The sequence below is a fragment of the Lutra lutra genome, chromosome 9 (assembly GCF_902655055.1).
Source record: "Lutra lutra chromosome 9, mLutLut1.2, whole genome shotgun sequence".
In the NCBI taxonomy this organism is placed as follows: Eukaryota; Metazoa; Chordata; class Mammalia; order Carnivora; family Mustelidae; genus Lutra; species Lutra lutra.
Genome location: NC_062286.1, coordinates 25,861,500 through 25,881,918, shown reverse-complemented (window position 1 = coordinate 25,881,918; position 20,419 = coordinate 25,861,500). Strand labels below are relative to the sequence as shown.

General features: G+C 35.1%; 1 protein-coding gene across 4 annotated transcripts in view; it reads right to left on the bottom strand.

Moving 5' to 3' along the window:
- Positions 1 to 20,419, bottom strand: part of SPAST (spastin) — a 56,579-nt gene that overhangs the window by 6,857 nt on the left and 29,303 nt on the right. For all 4 annotated transcript variants that reach the window (XM_047743819.1, XM_047743820.1, XM_047743817.1 and 1 more), the window contains 12 exons: positions 18,920 to 19,107; positions 18,165 to 18,298; positions 17,799 to 17,892; positions 14,274 to 14,348; positions 12,951 to 13,022; positions 11,524 to 11,599; positions 11,196 to 11,287; positions 10,976 to 11,055; positions 8,120 to 8,162; positions 6,449 to 6,528; positions 4,763 to 4,833; positions 3,312 to 3,352 (listed from right to left, as the gene is read on the bottom strand). In XM_047743819.1, the coding sequence (XP_047599775.1) occupies positions 3,312 to 3,352; positions 4,763 to 4,833; positions 6,449 to 6,528; positions 8,120 to 8,162; positions 10,976 to 11,055; positions 11,196 to 11,287; positions 11,524 to 11,599; positions 12,951 to 13,022; positions 14,274 to 14,348; positions 17,799 to 17,892; positions 18,165 to 18,298; positions 18,920 to 19,107 (1,046 nt within the window). The remainder of the gene's footprint in view (positions 1 to 3,311; positions 3,353 to 4,762; positions 4,834 to 6,448; positions 6,529 to 8,119; positions 8,163 to 10,975; positions 11,056 to 11,195; positions 11,288 to 11,523; positions 11,600 to 12,950; positions 13,023 to 14,273; positions 14,349 to 17,798; positions 17,893 to 18,164; positions 18,299 to 18,919; positions 19,108 to 20,419) is intronic.

The window sequence follows — 20,419 nt, the reverse complement described above, 5'->3', positions numbered from 1 at the left end:
AGGTATTGAGATTAAATGCCTAGCTCCCAGAATGCAAGAATGAGTCCCAAAGTTTGAAAGTAATGTTAAAAGGGCACACCTTAATGTGAAAAGCAGATTTCACTGGCCAAATGTAACCCTTTAAACATTAAAAAAAAATTATAATTGATTTACAGATATGTTGGGCATCTTCTGACAAGTAATGATTCCCACCTCTTGTTATATATGCCCTTCTGTAATTCCTTCCCCTTGAATGTGGACTGGACATTAAGAACAGACTACTGCAAAAGTGACGGGTGGTCACTTTCAGGATTATAAAGACTTTGACTTCCATCCTGCTGATGCTTTCTCTTCTTCCTGGCTTGCTTGCTTTGATGAAGAAAGTACTATGTTGGAGAGGCCTATGTGGAAAAAGAACTGAAGGAGGCCTTCAGCCAATGACTAAGAAAACAGGCTCTCACCTCAACAACCCACAAAGAAGTGAATCTGGCAAAGAACTATGTGAGTGAGTGTGGAAGCAGATATGCTGCAGTTGAGTCTTGTAATGACTACAGCCCCAACCAACGTCTTGATTACAGCTCTGTAAGAGACCTTGGGCCAACACCTTGATTGCAGCCCTCTGACAGAGCTCAAAGCAGAGGACTCAGCTAAGCTATGCCCATATTCCCAACCCCATGAAAATGTGAGATAATAAATGTGGTCATTTTAAGCTAAGTTTTTGGACAACTTGTTATATGGCTATTCATACCTATAGCAACAGAACTATCTTGTTTTAAAGTCATGAGTTATTAAAAAAAAAAAAAAAGTTTCTTTCATCTCCAAATAAAACAGGAACTATATTTAGGCTGAAATTGTTCCGTGAAGAAAAATGTTGCTGGGGCGCCTGGGTTGGCTCGTTCAGTTAAGCATCTGCCTCCGTTTCAGCTCAGGTCATGATCTCATGGGTCATGAGATCAAGTCCCACGTCAGGCTCCCTGCTCAGCAGGGAGTCTGCTTGAAGATTCTCTCCCTCCACTCCTCCCCCAACTTGCTTGCTCTCCTTCTTTATAATAAATAAATGTCTTTAAAAAATAAAAGAAAAATGTTGCTCAAATTTGATTGTGTAGATATTCTCAGGATGGGCAAAATATACACAAAGGTTAACAGAGCCACTATCAGTAGAAAACTGGTCTCTTATCTCATGCAATAATGGACAGCCTTGTAAGAGTTCCTATTCCCTAAGCAGCCACCTACTTATTGTAAGTAATAAGGCTGCCAGTTATTATAAGATAGTAATCAAAGTGTATCAAAGCATTCCATTTATAGGTACAAGTGGACTTCCCAATGGACTTCCACAAGAAATGCTATGGCCTTAGAGCTTGAGACAGACAGAATACTTGCAGATGAAGAGGTGAGTGGATTTTGGCTGTTAAGACATTTGAGAATTTAGAGATTGGTTCTTACTCAAACTTATTTGCCAGTTGGTGGTTTTAGCTCATTACTGCCTTAATTAGTCCCTTTATTCCACATGGTCTTTCTAAGGGACAAATACAGAGCCCTAAATTGTCACATAGCTGGCCTCTCCTCAGTCTGAATCTAGGGTGCCAGAGTATAGGAGGGATCAAGATTACCTATCCTGGGTCCAAGGCAGGGGAACAGTGTGTGGAGAAGAAATAATTCATGCATGATGCTTACTTTTTGGGTAGAAAGATACTATCAGGATTATGCTTTAAGAACATTAAAAAATGTATTTATGGGATATTATTAATAAATTATACTTAAACTATTTTTAAAAACCCACAAGAGGGGCGCCTGGGTGGCTCAGGGGGTTAAAGCCTCTGCCTTTGGCTCAGGTCATGATCTCAGCGTCCGGGGGTCGAGCCCCACATCGGACTCTCTGCTCAGCAGGGAGCCTGCTTCCTCCTCTCTCTCTGCCTGCCTCTGTGCCTGCTTGTGATCTCTGTCAAATAAACAAAATCTTTAAAATAAATAAATAAATAAAAAATAAAAACCCACAAGACACTAGGAACACAAACTGTACTGTACTTTCATGTAAAGAAAGAATTTTAAAAATGTGGAATTAAAATTATAAGTCAGATAAAAGGGACTTGAAACTTACATTTTAAATGTGCATTTTTAAGGAAATAGCAGCAAAATGCCAGAGAGAAAGCATGTGCAATTCTCCATTCCTAGCCTTCATTCATATCAAACACACTCTAGGTAAAATAGACTTTTAAAATGGAATGGTAGGGGTGCCTGGGTGGCTCAGTCATTAAGCAACGGCCTTCAGCTCAGGTCATGACCTCACGGTCCTGGGATTGAGCCCCACATCGGGTTCCCTGCTCAGCAGGAAGCTTGCTTCTCCCTCTCCTACTCCCCCTGCTTGTGCTCCCTCTCTTACTGTGTCTCTGTCAAGTAAATAAAATCTTAAAAGTAAAAAAAAAAAAAAAAAAAAAAAAAAATTTAAAAAAAAAATGGAATGATGGTTGCAGTAAGTGTGAGGGTATTCTTAGTAATGCAGCTGATTAACTACCACACACAAAATACCGCAAAACAACTAAGTTTACTTAGAAGTTTGAAGAAAAAAGACTGTCAAAATGTACTCAAATACATTCATTCTTGGGCGCCTGGGTGGCTCAGTGGGTTAAGCTGCTGCCTTCGGCTCAGGTCATGATCTCGGGGTCCTGGGATCGAGTCCCGCATAGGGCTGTCTGCTCAGCAGGGAGCCTGCTTCCCTCTCTCTCTCTCTCTCTGCCTGCCTCTCTGTCTACTGTGATCTCTCTCTGTCAAATAAATAAATAAAAATTAAAAAAAAAATACATTCATTCTCTATGTTAAGAGTTCACTGTGTCCTCAATAGCTGTTGAAACTTGGGCAGTAAAAAATATCTCTGACTTATAAATTATAAATATAATACTAATTTTAAATGTTTGCTTACATAGTTATTACAATAATTCTGCATGTCCAACTTTATATTTTGCAGGCAATCTTTTTCGAAAGAAATGCGCTAGCATTTTCCCAAGAGGGCCTACGATATTAAAATGTAATGAATTACATTACAATGGTATTGCTTTTATAAGGACAAAAACAAATGCTGAAAATCTTACAAAATAGAATATTAAGGGATTAACTTGTTACAAAGAACAAAATTCTTAAGTTTTCTATAATTTTTTTCTGTTTAATATTACCAAAAAACACCATTAAGAGATTGTAATTTGATACACCCCTATATTTTGAAATAAAGCAAAGTTAACTATTTCTAGCTTCTAATTAACTATGAAAATCCAGATAAAAGATAGGTCTTACAATATAGAGAACCAGAGCAAAGAAAAGATAACTAGAAAGTAATATACCTCACTGGCAGACATATTCTTTACTTGTTCAGGTTTCAGTTCTGTAAAATACAAGACAGCCATTTTAAAAAAAAAGATTTCTAAGTTTAAATTGCTGAAGAGCAAAAACGGGTACAATGATCTAAAAGTACATGTTCAATATAAGTTATTTCTATTAAAAGGAAAATACACATTAATATTAAGAGTACAAAAATACATTATATGTTTATTAAAAAAATAAATTAATTAAAAATATTAAGAGCACAATTTATAAATGCTTAGGATAAGTCTTTAGGAGTAAGTGGGAGGCATTCACTTTCTCTGCATATTGCCTAAGAACAGTAAATTTCACAACTTTGAAGTTAAAAGAATGTAGTTTTTTTCTTCACAAAGGCTTTATTTTTTTTTAAAACCCAATAACTTTTATCTGCTTCAGAATAATAGCTAAAATTTTCTGAAAAAATACAAATGGTTTATGTATTATGTATTGGTTGAGTCCACTCTCTTGACATGTACCAGGCAGCAAGAGTGGCTAGAATGCTTTTTGCCCAGAATTTCAAAATATATTGTCAAGGTTACACTTATTATTCTGCAAAGCAGCAATTCTGAGTCAATACACTGTTTCACTGCAGATGTGTTCCAGAAGTTGTCCATTCCATGTTCTATTTTATCGTCATAGGCAGCAATCTGAGTGCATACCTGAGAGCATCACCCACCCACTGCCCATGCTGGCTGTGGAAAAGCAGCTGAGAATATCTAGTCTAAAGTGGTATCATAGTGGTATTTCAGAAACGGCAAATAACCTTGCATCAAAACAAAGCAATTTCTCAAAAGATAATATATAACAATACAAATAAAAGCTTCTCTTAGACACTTTAATTTCAAGTGATATCAGGATATTGGCATGAAAAGAGCCAAAAACAGGTAAGAACATTTCCCCTTATTTTTCTTTTTTGCTTGCTTAAAAATGTTTTCTTTTCCTTCGTGTTTTCTGCTGGTTGCCTACCACCAAGAAGTGAAACATAGGGTAGATGGTGATTTATCGTGAACATCCTTTAATGTACAGAATTGTGTACTCATTATGTTGTACATCTGAAATGAATATAACTTTGTATGTTAACTGTACTTTAATAATAAAATTTTTTAATTAAAAAAAACAAACCCTGAAATCTGTTGTTTGAAACAGGGGTCATGGTCTACACACCCATTGACTGTCTTTATATGGTCTGTGAGCTAAGAATGGTTTCACATATTTGTTTTTGTGAAAACAAACAGAAACCAAAAGAACATGCAATGGAGAACATATGTGGCCCCATGAGAAGTCTAGAAACCACTTTGTATCAAGTTTTCTAGCAGCTTAAATAATTTCTTACTAAAGCTAAAACAGAAACAAAACCTCTCAATAGGGACTTCTTAAACTTCTAAAGTAGTCTAACGAATAGGTCTAAATGTTTCAAGGTCTATACACATACCTCGGATAGGACCCAGTGCTGCATCTTTTGCTAAAGCTGTTAGATCACTTCCTGAATATCCATCAGTCATTCTAAGAATGGGAAGGAAAAAAGAGCAAATTATTTTTATCTTTGCAGATTTAAAATTTCCATGTAAAAAGAAGGTAACATCTAGTTTGCCTGTTATCAAGCAGAAAGCTATGCAATTTGAAATGTAGGACAAACAGGGTGAAGGAAGGATCTGGGGTAGAAGATATTGGCAAAAAGAGGCACATCTGAATGGGATGCCCACAGTAGAGAGTCCTGGGCAGCCAGGAGATTATCAAAAGGAACTAAAAACTAGGGGCAAAGGGGAGAAAAATAAGACAGGAAAAGAAAGCATTTACTTAATCATGTACTATGTTATGTAACTACAGAGATCAAGTATTAGTTGAATTCTTCATTGGAAAGACAAAGAAGAACCTCAGTGTTTCTGAGTATTGAATTCATTCTTTTTTCATAGGCATCTGGGAACTCAAAAGAGTTTTTACTAAAATTACTAGTTATTCACATACTTTTTGATTATTTATATTACCTTATAAGATTTCTAATGACTAGAGGCGCCTGGGTGGCTCAGTGGGTTAAAGCCTCTGCCTTTGGCTCAGGTCATGATCCCAGGGTCCTGGGATCGAGCCCCACATCGGGCTCTCTGCTCAGCGGGGAGCCTGCTTCCCCCTCTCTCTCTGTCTCTCTGCCTACTTGTGATTTCTCTCTCTCTGTCAAATAAATAAATTAAAAAAATAAAATCTTAAAAAAAAGATTTCTAATGACTAAAATTCAACAAGACCACCTTCTATATTTAGTTTCTACTTAAGTATACCACTCATAAAAAAAGCTGAAGATGCAAAAGTTAAAAAAAATTATGTGTAACATGAGGAGAAGTTTATATGAAAATACTTGTGTTGGTGTGGGCAGAGATATAAGAAATTTTAAATTTTTACAAAATTATTATTTTTTTAAAGATTTTATTTATTTATTTGACAGAGAGAGAGAGAGAGAGAGATCACAAGTAGGCAGAGAGAAAGGCAGAGAGAGAGGGGGAAGCAGGCCCCCACTGAGCAGAGAGCCCGATGTGGGGCTCAATCCCAGGACCCTGAGACCATGACCTGAGCCGAAGGCAGACACTCAACCCACTGAGCCACCCAGGCGCCCCAAATTTTTATAAAATTATTTCAATACCACTTATAATAAGTGTTTTTATTTTTAAGATTTTATTTATTTGTCAGAGAGAGAATGTGCACAAGCAGGGAAAGCAGAAGGCAGAGGGAGAAGCAGGCTTCATGCTGAGCAAGGTGCCCAATGCAGGACTGGATTCCAAAACCCTGGCATCATGACCTATACCGAAGGCAGACCGAAGGCTTAACAGACTGAGCCACCCAGGTGTCCCTTTAAGTTTTAATAAATTTATATAAAGAATATAGTATCATCATCAGATATGTAGGTCAGGTCTTGTAGAGTTATCTAGAAATTTAAATTTAAATATATATGTAAGAATAAGAGATAAGAAAAAAGATGAAATAAAGGATGAGATGAAGTTCTCTGAAGGATAAAATACTCATTTCATACCTGAGTTTCCCTTAAACAAAAAAGAATTCCTTAAAAAAAAAAAAAAAAAAAAAAAGAAGAAGAGAGAAAAGCTTTAAGAATAGACCAAATCAAATTACTCACCTAGCAAGTTGTGCTAGTTCTTTTTGGGTCAATGGGCTTCCTTGTTTACATAATAGATTTTTAAGTAAAAGTAGTCGTGTCTGAAAAAAAAAATTAAAGAATTATCAGTCCCAAGAATTGGCTTAATGAAATATCCAAAAATTAGGTTCAAATCCTGACCCTCACTTATGAACTGAATGATCACAAACAAATCACTCTTAGAACCTCACTCATGTCTATTAAGTGGAGTTAAAACTACCATTTTTGGGGTGCCTCAGTGGCTCAGTCAGTTAAGAATCTGACTTCGGCTCAGGTCATGATCTTAGGGCCTGGTTGCCCTGCATCAGGCTCTCTGCTTAGTGGGGAGTCTGCTTCTATCTCTCCCTGTGCCCCGCCCCCCACTCGTGCTTTCTCTCTCTCTCAAATAAATAAAATCTTTAAAGAAAAATAAACTACCATTTTTTGAGAGTTCTTGAGAGACTTAAAGATAATCCAAATAAAACACTAAAGAAGTAGTGCTACTGGGGCGCCTGGGTGGCTCAGTGGGTTAAGCCGCTGCCTTCGGCTCAGGTCATGATCCCAGGTCCTGGGTTCGAGCCCCACATCGGGCTTTCTGCTCAGCGGGAAGCCTGCTTCCTCCTCTCTCTCTCTGCCTGCCTCTCTGCCTACTTGTGATTTCTCTCTGTCAAATAAATAAATAAAATCTTTAAAAAAAAAAAAAAAAAAAAAAAAAAAAAGAAGTAGTGCTACTATTATCAAGAATGTTAAGGGTCTGAGCTAGAGAACCACAATTTTTATTTTAATACTTTTATTGTTTCTAAAGAGTCCTTTATTTTAAAGAGAGAGAGCGTGCAGGAGTGCAGTGGGGAGGGGCTGAGGGAGAAGGAGAGACAGAGGGAATCTTAAGCAAACTCTGTGGCTGAGTGGGGTTTGATCTCACAATTGAAGTGGAAAGCAAGAGTCGGATCCCTAACTCACTGAGCCACACAGGTGCCTCAACAATCACAGTTTTTAAAAAACACTTTTATAGAGGTATGAATTCATAGGACATTAATCTCCCCATTTTAAATATATAATTCAATTCAATCAATTTAATAAATAAACAGTTGTGTAACCACCACCATAATCTACTTTTAGAACATTTCTGTCACTCCAAATCAATTCACTTCTGCCTGTTTGCAGTTAATCCCCACTTCCACCTGTAGCCTTTGGAAACCATGATTTCCTTTGGTTTCTAGAAATATTCCTTTTCTGGACTTCATACAAATGGAATTATATGATAGGTTATCTTTTACACGTGGTGTCTTTCACTTAGTATCTTTTTGGGGTTTTTCTGTATTATAGCATGTATAAATATCTCAATCCTTTTATTACTAAACACTATTCCATTAAATGCATATGCCAAATTTGTTTATCCATTCTTTGGTTGATGAACATCTTATATTCCTTACAGTTCTTGGCTATTATTTATAAATATAAAACTTCTTATACACATCTTTGTGCAGACATATGTTTTCATCTGTTGTGAGCAGATTCTTAGAAAAGGAATTATTGGGTCTTAAGTTTACATTTGTCTTTTTAAGAAATTGCCAAGCTGTTTTTCAATGTGGCTATATTAAGGATTGGAAATCGATATTGTCAAGATGGTAGGGCTTGTTTCTGTTTAAAAAAAAAAAAAATGCAGATACATACCTCCTCATTTGGCAAAGACACATATACCCGTTTGATGAAACGCCTAAAAAAAGGATTCATACAATTTCAGAAACACGGTTTTGAAAGTAAAAGTAGCTCAGTTCAAGTAGCAGATGACAAGACAAAAGCTTCAAGTATAACATCTGAATGCATTTTAGTAGTCATCAGTATGAAGTTATTTTTAGTTATTTGTTTTTTAAAGATTTTAATTTCTACACCCAACATGGGGCTTGAACTTACAACCCCAAGATGAGGAATCTCATGTTCTACTGACTGAGCCAGCCAGGCACCCCTTGAGTTACTCTTTTAAAACTCTCCAGATAATGTTTTAAAAAATCTTAATTCAATATTGTCAGAATTAAAGTAACGATTTATGTATGTGTATCTTTTTTGTTTGTTTTTTTAAAGAAAGAGAGAGAGAGTGTGTGAGTGAGCACAAATCGGGGACAGGCAGAGGGAGAGAGGGAGAAAGAATCCCTAGCAGGCCCCACACTGAGCCTGATATGGGGCTCAATCTCATGACCCTGAGACCATGACCTGAGCTGAAATCAAGAGATTGACTCTCAGGGCACCTGGGTGGCTTAGTGGGTTAAAGCCTCTGCCTTCAGCTCAGGTCATGATCCCAGGGTCCTGGGATCGAGCCCTGCATCGGGCTCTCTGCTCAGCAGGGAGCCTGCTTCCCTTCCTCTCTCTCTCTACCTGCCTCTCTGCCTACTTGTGATCTCTGTCTGTCAAATAAATAAAATCTTTAAAAAAAAAAAAAATTGACTCTCAACTGACTGAGCCACCCAGGCACCCCTGTATGTGTATGCTTTCAATAGCAATAATGTTTTAAAACAAACAAAATATCTGTTATAAGTAGAATAAAGAAATCTCTGCTACCTTCTTGAAACTGAAAACAACTAAAACCAAGGACCACAGGAACAGAAATGTAAATTTTACCATCAACAAACTTAGGTAACATATACACAACTAAAGTGTATGAAGAAGGGGTTCCATAGGGCAATGAAAATCATACTGAGGAAGGAGGATACACACAGGATCTGTTGCTGCAGATTCCAGATATGGCTATCAGAGCACAGGGTATTCCAAAGGAAATAGAGTATACTCTGAAGAGTAATAAAGCCAACTTCCCATATTTAAATAAGCATGTGAAGAATGGCTCTGCAAATCATGTGATGCCTAGTAAGGAGCAGGGGGATGGCAACAAAGGTGATGCCAAAAAAGAAATTCAAAGACACATCATTTTTGTAAGAAGACATCAGTCAGTCTGGGAAGATCACAAGCTGTCTTGTGCTGACTAATCTTTATCAGGTAGGGTTTGACTGTGACTTAGGGAGACTACCTGTTAGTCCAGGCTATTCATACGACAACTCAAGATACTTGCTCAGTATCTTATTTTTCTAGCTCTTTTCCTTATAGTATTATTCCAAAACTAGGCTTTCCAAGAAAATTTCCCTTTATTCAAATAAAAATAGTAAGCAAAACTGGCAAAAGCACACAGCTAATCTCTTTAAAGTGCCAAAGAAGAGGGGGAAAAATGACACATAGACAATATACACAAGAACAAATTAAATTTGTGATCAAATATCTTTTCATGAAATAAAATAATCCAATAAAAAAAATCTAATAAATAAGAATTCAGTGAGATATAAGGGCTCAAGGCAATGACTTACAAAAGCTCAAGGAAATAAGACAAAAGAAGATGAAAAAATGGGATTGCAGAGATCAGGAAAGCAATGAAAATGAAGACAACCACTACAGACACAGAGGTTACAAAAGTAGTAGCACAAACAAGATTAGACACAAACCCAGTGAGCAATAAGGACAACAAACAAGAAAACAAAACAAAACAAAACAAAAAAAGACCTAAGAGTTAAAAAGGATTAGAAAGGAAATTAAAGATATGGAAGACAAAAAGATGCAGCATAATACAAAAACTGTGTGTGAAAGAAAAAAACCAGAAGAATGAATTAGGAAAATATAATTAAAGACAGTATTCAAAATAACTTTCCCAAAGCAACAGCAATTTAAACAAACACCAAATCCCAGAAAAAATAAAGTCAACATATTTTTCAAATAACTAGATTTCAATGGTTAGAAATTATATCTAGTAAAAAGAAAGAAATCAAGTCAATCCATAAATGTGAATAAAAGCAGTCTGGCTTCGGGCGCCTGGGTGGCGTCTGCCTTCGGCTCAGGTCAAATCCCAGGGTCCCGGGATTAAGCCCCGCATTGGGCTCCCTGCTTGGTGGGAAGCCTGCTTCTCCCTCTCACTCTCCCCCCTGCTTGTGTTCCCTCTCTCGCTGTGTCTCCCTGTCAAATAAATAAAATCTTTAAAAAAAAAAAAAAAAAAAAAGCAGGCTGACTTCAGACTTTTACTCTGCAACATTTAATCCTAGAAACAATGGGGCAATGTAATCAATTCCTCAAGAACAGAAAGGGGGGCCCAAGAATTTTACACTGACTCAAACTGTCCTCTCAGTAGGAAGGGAATACATTTGTTCAATCACACAAGAACAGAGAACAGTTCCCATGAATCCTGCTTTTATCAGCTTCTCATGAAGCCCAGTAAAAGGGAGTAAGAATCAATTCTAGAGTTTTAAGATAATTTAATCCTAATCAGAAGAATTAAGGATGGCTGCCTGAAACCAGAGTGTGAACTAGTTTTCGTGGGATCATGGTAGTTCTGTCTTCAAAACCTTTAGTTGTCAGTAAAAGCCAAAGGATGGATACTAGAAGGAAAATAATGAATTTCGTCTTCAAATTAGGAGTAAAGGAAATAAGAGATATGTGAGAGGAACACAGAAATAAATACACCTGTAACTGATGTGTGCTTCTACATCATCTCCCTACCTGAGAACAGCCTCATCCAGCTCTTGTGGCCTGTTAGTTGCACCCATTACAAGCACTCTGTCATCTCCAGCAGATTGTACCTATAAGCCAAAAAAATTTTTCAGTACTTTTAGATAGAATAATAACAAAAACATGATAAAGGTATCTGTATTTCTAATTTGGGTCATTTAACTGTACACTAAAATACTACCACCTTAAAAATACCATAATCAGTACTTACACCATCAAATTCTATTAGAAATTCAGTTTTTAGACGTCTACTAGCATCATGTTCTCCTTCTCTTCTTTCACACAAAAGGCTATCAACTTCATCTAATGGAAATACAAGGATAAGACTTTAATTAAAAGCCAAGCTATATGAGTCATATGAAATTAATCTTGTTTACTACTTAAGTTATTAATATCCTGGGTCCTACTCAATTCATTAGTGTTTAACTTTGCACTTCTTTAAAACTTTTTCCTTCTGAATAATCTTTCCTATCATCTCTCTCAAATTTGGAAAGGGGAATTTCATAAATACTCAACTTAGTTATAAAACATATTCTTACCTATAAAAATTATGGAAGGCTGAAGTTCTCGAGCCACAGCAAAAAGAGCTCTCACCAATTTCTCTCCTTCTCCCACCTGAAACAAGGCATTATACACTGTAATACATATAAAATGCAACATTATTCGAGCTGCTTAAATTTCATGATTAAAAATCTAGAATGTAGGAATTTAATTTCCTTTCTTTGCAATTATCAAAGATTTGGTTTAAGGAATTGGTGGGGAGCGGGGATGCTGAATTGCCTTTTATAATAAAAAAATAGACTATTATTTAATACAGTCTGGTAAGTACTTTACTATTATTATTATTATTATTATTTTTTTTTTTTTTTTTTGGTGCTGAAACCTGGATCTGGCCTGGTAAGTACTTTAAAAAATGAAATACATTTCTGTTCTACTTGACCCTGCATTCATAAGACTTGAGAATGAAATAGCTATTATGAGTATAACTAGTGAGAAGACAGTTATTAGGGTAGAGAAAGAGATACTGTACAGATTTCTTAAGCCCTCAATTGTAGGGTATATTTATAGAACCACATAAGCTGGAAAGTGCTCTCCTAAACTTACTTAAATTCATTCTCACCATATCATTGTTGATAAGCATACAAATATTTCTAGGTAGCCCAAGAGGTCTAAGAACACCCCTTGAAATATCCAGGGGCTGAGACATTACTAAAACCATTCTATACACTAAAAGCATCTAATGAAAGCGTCATGAGGTTTGGAGTAATCTACTGTAAAAACTCCTCTACCCTATAGATGGCACCTATTTTTTAATTGAAAATTTCCTTAAAGAGAAAAAAAAGAATGGCCTCAGATTTAGAATCATCAAAACAAATATTCACAGAGCTAGAAGGAACTGCAGGAGATTGCCTTGTGCAACATCAACACTTCACAAATGAAGTGAGACCGAAAAGTGGTATCTTCTTAAGGCCAGCTCAGTACCCAAAAGTTAGGCTGGAATTCCTCTCCCCTAACTTCCAAGACAGTGTTTTCCAGTGTATAATGTTGGGTGTACCTATTTTAATAACAAGTTTACTTATAAAACTTCAAACAGAAAGTAAAATTTAACCAAGAAAAGAGGTATCATTTTATAGTTACTTTTAATTACTTTACAAAAATGAGAACCCTACCAATACCTGATCTTGGACTTCTAGTCTACAAAACTGTAAGACAATAAATTTCTGTTTTTTAAGCCAGCCAGTTTATGGTACTCTGTTACACAGCCCCAGCAAACTAAAACAGCATTGACAGCACACTTCTATCTTTAAAACAGCCTAAGTTTCTAGTTGGAAGAGTGACTGATTTTCATCATATCTAAATATAGATATAAAACCCAAAAATATCATTGTGTAATGTTATTAGCATTTATACTTAGTAACATTTAGACAGTAACATAAAACATGACAATATTAGAAAAAACACTCACATATTTTGAAGTTAAACTTGCAGCACTGATATTAAAGAAGGTTGCATTGGATTCTGCAGCTACTGCTTTAGCCTTAAAAATGACAAGGACAAATATTACATTAGTTTCAATGTCTTCCTTTAAAAAGATAACTACATTTGATCAATTTAAACACTAGCAAAGCTTTTCCAAAAATATAAACTATAACACAATTCCTGACATATGGCAATCAATGTTTCCTTCTCAGCAAAGAAAAAAAGGTCTAGGAAGAGCTTTGCTTCTTTCCATTTTATTTTTTTCTAAGGAGGAATAGATAAAGAGAGATTTTAAAAAGGGTGTTATGCTTTTCTTAATTATAGAAAGACAACTGTTGGAAGAAAAACAGCTAAACTCTTTTCCTCTTTACTTTTCCCCTCTAGAAGAGCTGTGCAGGAAAAAGAGTTATCCCAGTAGAAACTTGGGCAAAAGAATATTGAAAAAAATCTGTTATATGTCAATTGTATTTAAAAAAAAAAAGAAAGAAGGAAAGAAAAAAGTATATTATGTGATTATTTTTTATTTTTTTTTTAAGATTTTATTTATTTATTTGTTGGAAAGAGAGAGAGAGAAAGCACACAAGCAGGCAGAGAGGCAGAGAGAGAGGCAGGCTCCCTGCTGAGCAAGGAGCTCGATGTGGCACTCGATCCCAGGACCCTGGGATCATGACCTGAGCCGAAGGCAACGGCTTAACCCACTGAACCACCCAGGAGTCCCTATTATGTGATTATTTAAATAACGCTGTTAAGATAGTGAAAAAAACGAGAAACAAACAGAAAAAAACAAAAAAAAAACGGGTTAGAATGATACCCAATATAATAAGGTAAGCTCTTCTGAAGTAAAAATATTATTTAACTTGGGTAAATAATGAAAAATATACTGTTAAATTTAACCAGCCCAAAACATACTACTGAAGATAACATTTGGTTTTTCATATATTTCTTCATTAAAAACATGTTTAAAAACTTAAGACAACTGTATTATAGCAAAAAGCAAATCATAAAAATAATCAACTCAGGGACAAAGTTTCTTTTTTCATATTACTGTTTCTGATTATCTAAATAGAACATTCAAGGGGCGCCTGGGTGGCTCAACTGGTTAAGCATCTGCTTTTAGCTTGGGTCATGATCCTGGGGTCCTGGGACAGAGCCCAGCATTGGGCTCCTTGCTCAGCAGGGAGTCTACTTGTCCCTCTCCTGCCTACCCCCCACTGCAACTTGTGCTTGCGTTCTCTCTCTCTCAAATAAATAAAACCTTGAAAAAAAAAAAAAAGAAAAAAGAACACTCAAATTTTAAAAGAATTCTTACCAGCATTGTTTTCCCATTTCCAGGTGGACCAAACAGTAACAATCCTCTGGCAGGAGCCCTAAGCCCTGTGAACAACTAAAAACATACAGTTTAGTTTATAACTATGATTCTGGAGACATTTCTTTCCAGATATTTTAAGTAGTGTCATCTAAAAAGCACCAATTTTCTGTAGCATCCTCCCAAACAGAACTCGTCAGAGCTCTGAAGAGAACACATAATCAATAAATTGGTATAATTATTAAAAACAGAAGAAAAAATTTTTAAAAATCTCACTGAAAAATGAAAGCAAACTGGTTAAACAAGACATTCTGAACATAGGTATGCTTCTCTACTTCCTTTGGAAATCTCACCAAAATAGCAGTAAATGAATATAGAAAATATAAATCTTCAAAATAAAGAGGGAGAAAGGAGACAACAGAAGACACAATACATTTTTGTGTGGTAAGTTATTTAGCAGATCTGAGGGAGCTAAAACCCAAGCTCTACTTGTGAAGGGATACAGAGGATACAAACAGCAAGCAGATGTGAACAAAAATCCTGCAAAAGCTCAGGAGGTGGAGGCATGATGTATCAGAGAAAGCAGCAAGAAGGCAGGCAGCCAAAAACAGAGGAACTGGTTGAAAGCTTCCATGAAGAATAACTCAAATCACGTGCCTGTCCCCTATACCAAGATCACTCAGGCAAGTACTCCTCTTCCACAGACAAAGGAAACAGAAGTTTTGTTCTTTAGAGAAATTAAACCAGGGTCTACAGACTCAGAGACACCATGGGTGGCAGGGAATCAAGAGTGAAGCATGAGATTGATAACACTTTGCTTAACAGTGAAGGTATACATATTTTTAAGTTGAACCATATGAAATGGCTCATATTCAAGTTTTTAAAAATATATTTTTGAGTGGTTTCAGATTTACAGATAATTGAATGGAAAGTACTGTGTTCCCACATAACTCCTTACATCCTCAATTTCCTCCAATACTAACATCTTACCTTAGTGTAATGGTAAATTTATTATAACTGATAAACTAACATTGATATTATTAACTGAAGTCCATAGTTTTCATTAGGGTTTACAATTCGGGTCATGTCTCCATCATTCCAGAATCATACAGAATAGTTTCACTGCCCTGAAGAATTCCCTGTGCTCCATCTGTTCATCCTTCTGTCTTCCCCATGGGGGAACCACTGATCTTTTTACTTTCTCCAGAGTTTTGTCATTCCAGAATGTCATATAGTTGGGATCATAGAGTTATTAGCTGTTGCCGATTGGTTTCTTTAACAACATGAATTTAAAGTTCCTCTGTACATCTCTAAAGCTTGATAGCTCATTTCAGTGCTGAATAGTATTTCAACATATAGATATACCAAGTTTACCCATTTATCTATTGAAGAGTATCACAGTGGTTTCCGAGTTTGGGAAATTACAAATAAAGTTGCTATAAATATCTGTGTGTAGGATTTTTTATATGGGGATACATTTTTTACTCATTTTGGTAAATATTAAAGAACATAATTGCTGTGTAGCATGGTAAGAGTATGTTCAGAAAGTGTCAAACTGTCTTTTAAAGCAGCTGTAGCATTTTGCTTTCCCCTCAGCAATGAGTCAGAGTCCCATGGCTCCACATCCTCACCATTATTTGGTGCTGAGAGTGTTCTGGACTTTAGCCATTTTGATAAGTTTGCGGTAAAATCTTACTGTTGTTTAACTTGCAGTTCCCTATGATGATGATGAATGATGTTGAGCATCATTTTTTTCAAATGCTTGTCATCTGTGTATCTTCTTTAGTAAGACATCTATTTAGATATTTGCCCACATTTTAATTGGGTCATTTTTTTCCTTATTGTTCAGTTTTTTGAAAGTTCTTTGTATATTTTTGGACACCAGTCCTTTATCAAATGTTAATGTTTTGCAAAGATTTCCCCCTTGTCTGTGGCTTGTCTTCTCATGCTCTTAATGTCTTTCAAAGAAAAGTTTTTAATTTTCATGAACATTAACAATTTTTTCTTTCAAGGATCATGTTTTTGGTGTTGTATCTAATAAGTCATCCTCACACCAAAGATCACCGAGATTTTCTCCTATTTTATATTGCAGGAGTTTTATAGTTAGCCTTTTTACATTTAGGTCTGTGACCAATTTTGAATTAACTTTTGTGAAAGGTGTAAAGTACATGTCTGGAATTTTTTTGCACATAGATGTCTAGTTGTTCCAGCACCATTGGTGGAAAACACTATCCTTTCTATATCAAATTGCTTTTGTTCCTTTGTCAAATGATAGCATTTGTATCTCTGTACTTCTGGGCTCTCTATTCTGTTCTATTGATCTATTTGTCTATTCTTTCGGCAAAGACGCATTTTCTTGATTACTGTACCAGTTTTTGGTTTTAAAAATTTTCCAGTTTTGAGATATAACTGACATAAGATTGTGTCATTTTAATGTGTACAATAGGATTTGATACATACATAAACTGCAAAATATTCACAATAGGCTTAACATATCCTTCACCTCACATTAATTTTGTTGTTCTTGTTATGATGCAAACAAACAAACAGAAACATAATCATAACAACAGAGCAAACTGGTGGTTTCTAGAGATGAAGGGGTTGGAGAATAGGTGAAGGGAATTAAGAGGTACAAGTTTCCAGTTACAAATAAGTCATGGGGATGAAAAGTACAGCATGGGAACTATAGTTAATAATACTGCAATAACATTGTGTGGTGACAGACGGTAATTATACTTATCATAGTGAGCATAGCTCACTGTACAGAATTGTCAAATCACTATGTTGTACATCTGAAACTCATGTAACACTGTATTTCAACTATGATAAGAAAAAAAAGGTCCTTAAATGTAATAATTTTATCTTCCCTTTTCTCCAGTATGATTTCTGTCTCTTAATTTTAAATCCCTCTTACCTTGATGTAAAATTATTTTATGTTACCTACTTCTCCCTCCAAATGTTAAAAATGGATTGGTTATTAGGAATCTTTATAGACATTCTTCTCTCCTACAATAATCATTCTTGGTTATATATATATAATTACATTATTATATTATATATCATATTGTATTATATATAACACATTTATTATATATTATAATATATATATATAATAATCATTCAATGACTACAATATAGTCATTTTTCTCTCCTACAATAACATCAACTGCTAATGTTTTTTTCTTTTAAAAACATCAAATCTGGGGCGCCTGGGTGGCTCAGTGGGTTAAGCCTCTGCCTTCGGCTCAGGTCATGATCCCAGGGTCCTGGGATCGAGCCCCGCATAGGGCTCTCTGCTCGGCGGAGAGCCTGTTTCCTCCTCTCTCTCTCTCTGTCTGCCTCTCTGCCTACTTGTGATCTCTGTCCAATAAATAAATAAGATCTTTTAAAAAAATAAAAAAATAATAAAAACATCAAATCTGTTTCATGAATTAATCATTCTAGCACAGCTCACACATTTCTTTGCTACTGAATCTATGGATTCAGTAGTGAATGATGTTATAGGAAAATGATACTATGAGCACTTACCTCAGGCCTCAGAGAAGGAAGAATAACAATTTCTTGCAAGGCTTGTTTAGCCAACTCTTGCCCAGCTATATCATCAAATTTAACAGCTGTTCCACTAAGAAACAGAATTTCAGTTAGCTTCACAGCAAAATATCCTTCAGTTATTATAATATGAAGTCTAAACTCTATGAAATAAAATTATTTTTATATTAACTCTGAAATTATAATTAAATCAATAAAACAATGGCTTTTTACATTTATAACTGAAAACCATCATAAAATTAAACATGTACATTAAAGTATTATGTATTTTATCCATGATATATTATATAAATAAATTCAAAACTAAAAACTATTAAATAAAACACTTTAGATGGCAAAACTTACTTGTCCACAATTTCGTTCATTATAAGATTAGCAAGGTTGCTGTCCACATTCCTAAAGTTCTTCAAGTCTTTCTTTTTACGAGCAGCAGTTGTAGGGGTAGAAGGTTTATTTGTTCTATTTGTTTTTGGTGTACTCTTAAAGGACACAAAATTATAATGTAAAAATATGACCAAATATTAGCACTCTTCATAAGTGAATTACTCTTCAAGTTCACAGAATTAAAAGTTTAAAAATAGGAAAAAGGATATAAAAAACCCAAAACTGTGTATTCCCTTCAGGGTAAAATGGTATTCACTACAAAACTACATTTGGCATGAAGTGTGTTTACAGAGTGTGTTTACATCCATAGAGATTTAGGTACCATAAAACAAAAAGGCCCTATGACAATTCGGTCATATAATTTTGATTGCTAGAATTGTAACAAAACTATGTTTAATGTTATAAAACTTTTACACAAATTTAAATAATTAAGAGAATAACAAATTTTAAATTATACATATTATATAAAATAGACTAGATGAGCAACTTACTATAAAATACCTAATTAGGTCCAAAGGAAGTTAAAATAAGATTTGCTTTTTAATATCAAGTTGTCCTTGTAGATTTAAAAAAAAGAAAACTACAATCAATTTTGTAGAAACTTATCAGCTCTCCAAGATATTATAAAGTACTTGTAATAGTCTTCAGCAAGCATAGCATGTTCAAAATCTTCTATTTGTAGAAGCACAGCAATTAACGTTATGGTCCTCAAATACCTTATGAGTTCCAGCCGCAGGACCAGGTCCCTGTCTCACTCCAGAAACCATGGATAAGCCACTACAACTAGGTGCTCTGTGGTGCCCTGACAGACCTGTGGATCCAGTCTTCATAACAGTTTTCGAACGAGGAAGTGAATTACTAGTGTGTGTTAAGGGATCTTTTCTTTTTGGAACAGCTCCACTTTCTATCAAGGAAAAAGTAAAATCATGATGGTTAGAAAACTGTGGTTAAACATTATAAAATAAAGATGGATACAAATTTGTAAAACTAAGCTAATACTATTTTTTTCACATTAGCAATATTTCAAAATAAGATTTCAAGTATGATGTTCATTGGGATTATCACCTGGTGGACAAGATTATGGTTATTTAATTTTCATTTCACTTTTCCTTTTCCTGATGTATATTCTAATTTTCTTATAAGGAATATGTATTTGTAATAAGAAGAAACACTTTTATTTGTGGGGACAGGAGGAGGATATAAAAAGATTCCCAAATGAAGTCGCCAAATATTCAAGAAACAAAATGCAGTCAAGGCATTAGAGTTATATTGTTACAGAGTTGGGGGGAAAGCACTGCATTACCTTGGTTCCAAACTTTTAAAACTGTAAAATAGTATGAAATTCCACAGTCTATGTCCATCAAAAGAGTTTCTAGAAACAATCAATTTTTAATTTAAATGGTATAAAGATGTGGGTTGTAATATGCCAAGTATTCTATGTGCTGTATATATATATAAACACAAATGAAACATCATCAATTAATCCTAAAAGTTGACCTACCTATATTGTACTTCTACATAAATTATAGGCTTTCAAATGTTCAAAAATACCACTGCTTCGAATATTTGTATATACTCCATAATAAACATAAGTCTACTAATAAGTGTTTACAGTAAAAACAAATGTTAAATGAATAAGCAAATTAGAATAGCCTAGAGAAAAGACAAAAACTTTATTTTTGTGTTCATCAACAAATCCCTTAAGGTGTTTTAAGAAAACTCAAAGGAAGAGAACTTCAGAGCAGAGCAAGATGATCAAGACTTTTCCCCCAAAAATAAACGTAAAGTTCTGAACCATATGTTCAAGGAACTAGTGGATGGCAACCCTAAAGGACAAAGCAAGAAAGCAATCCAGAAAAGGGACTAACAATAAGCAAAAGCAAAGACACGAAAAAGAGCAAAATCTATCTAGGCTGAAGATAAAGATCATTCATTTCAGAGGAAAAAAAGGAAAGTGGAAAAGAATTTCTTCAGACAGTAAACATACAGTCCTGAGACTGTAAGTGAACAGGAATTTCCATGTGAACTGAGAATGATAGGAGACTTTTCATTAAAAATAACAAAAGTCAGTAGGCAATGGAGTATGTTCAAAATGCTGTAGGAAGAAAAAGTGTTAACCTTTATCAATTTTATATCCTGGTAACCTGTCACATAAAAATGATGGTATTTCAGACATTAGAAAGACTAAGAAAGTTTGCCATCTACAAACTTTCATT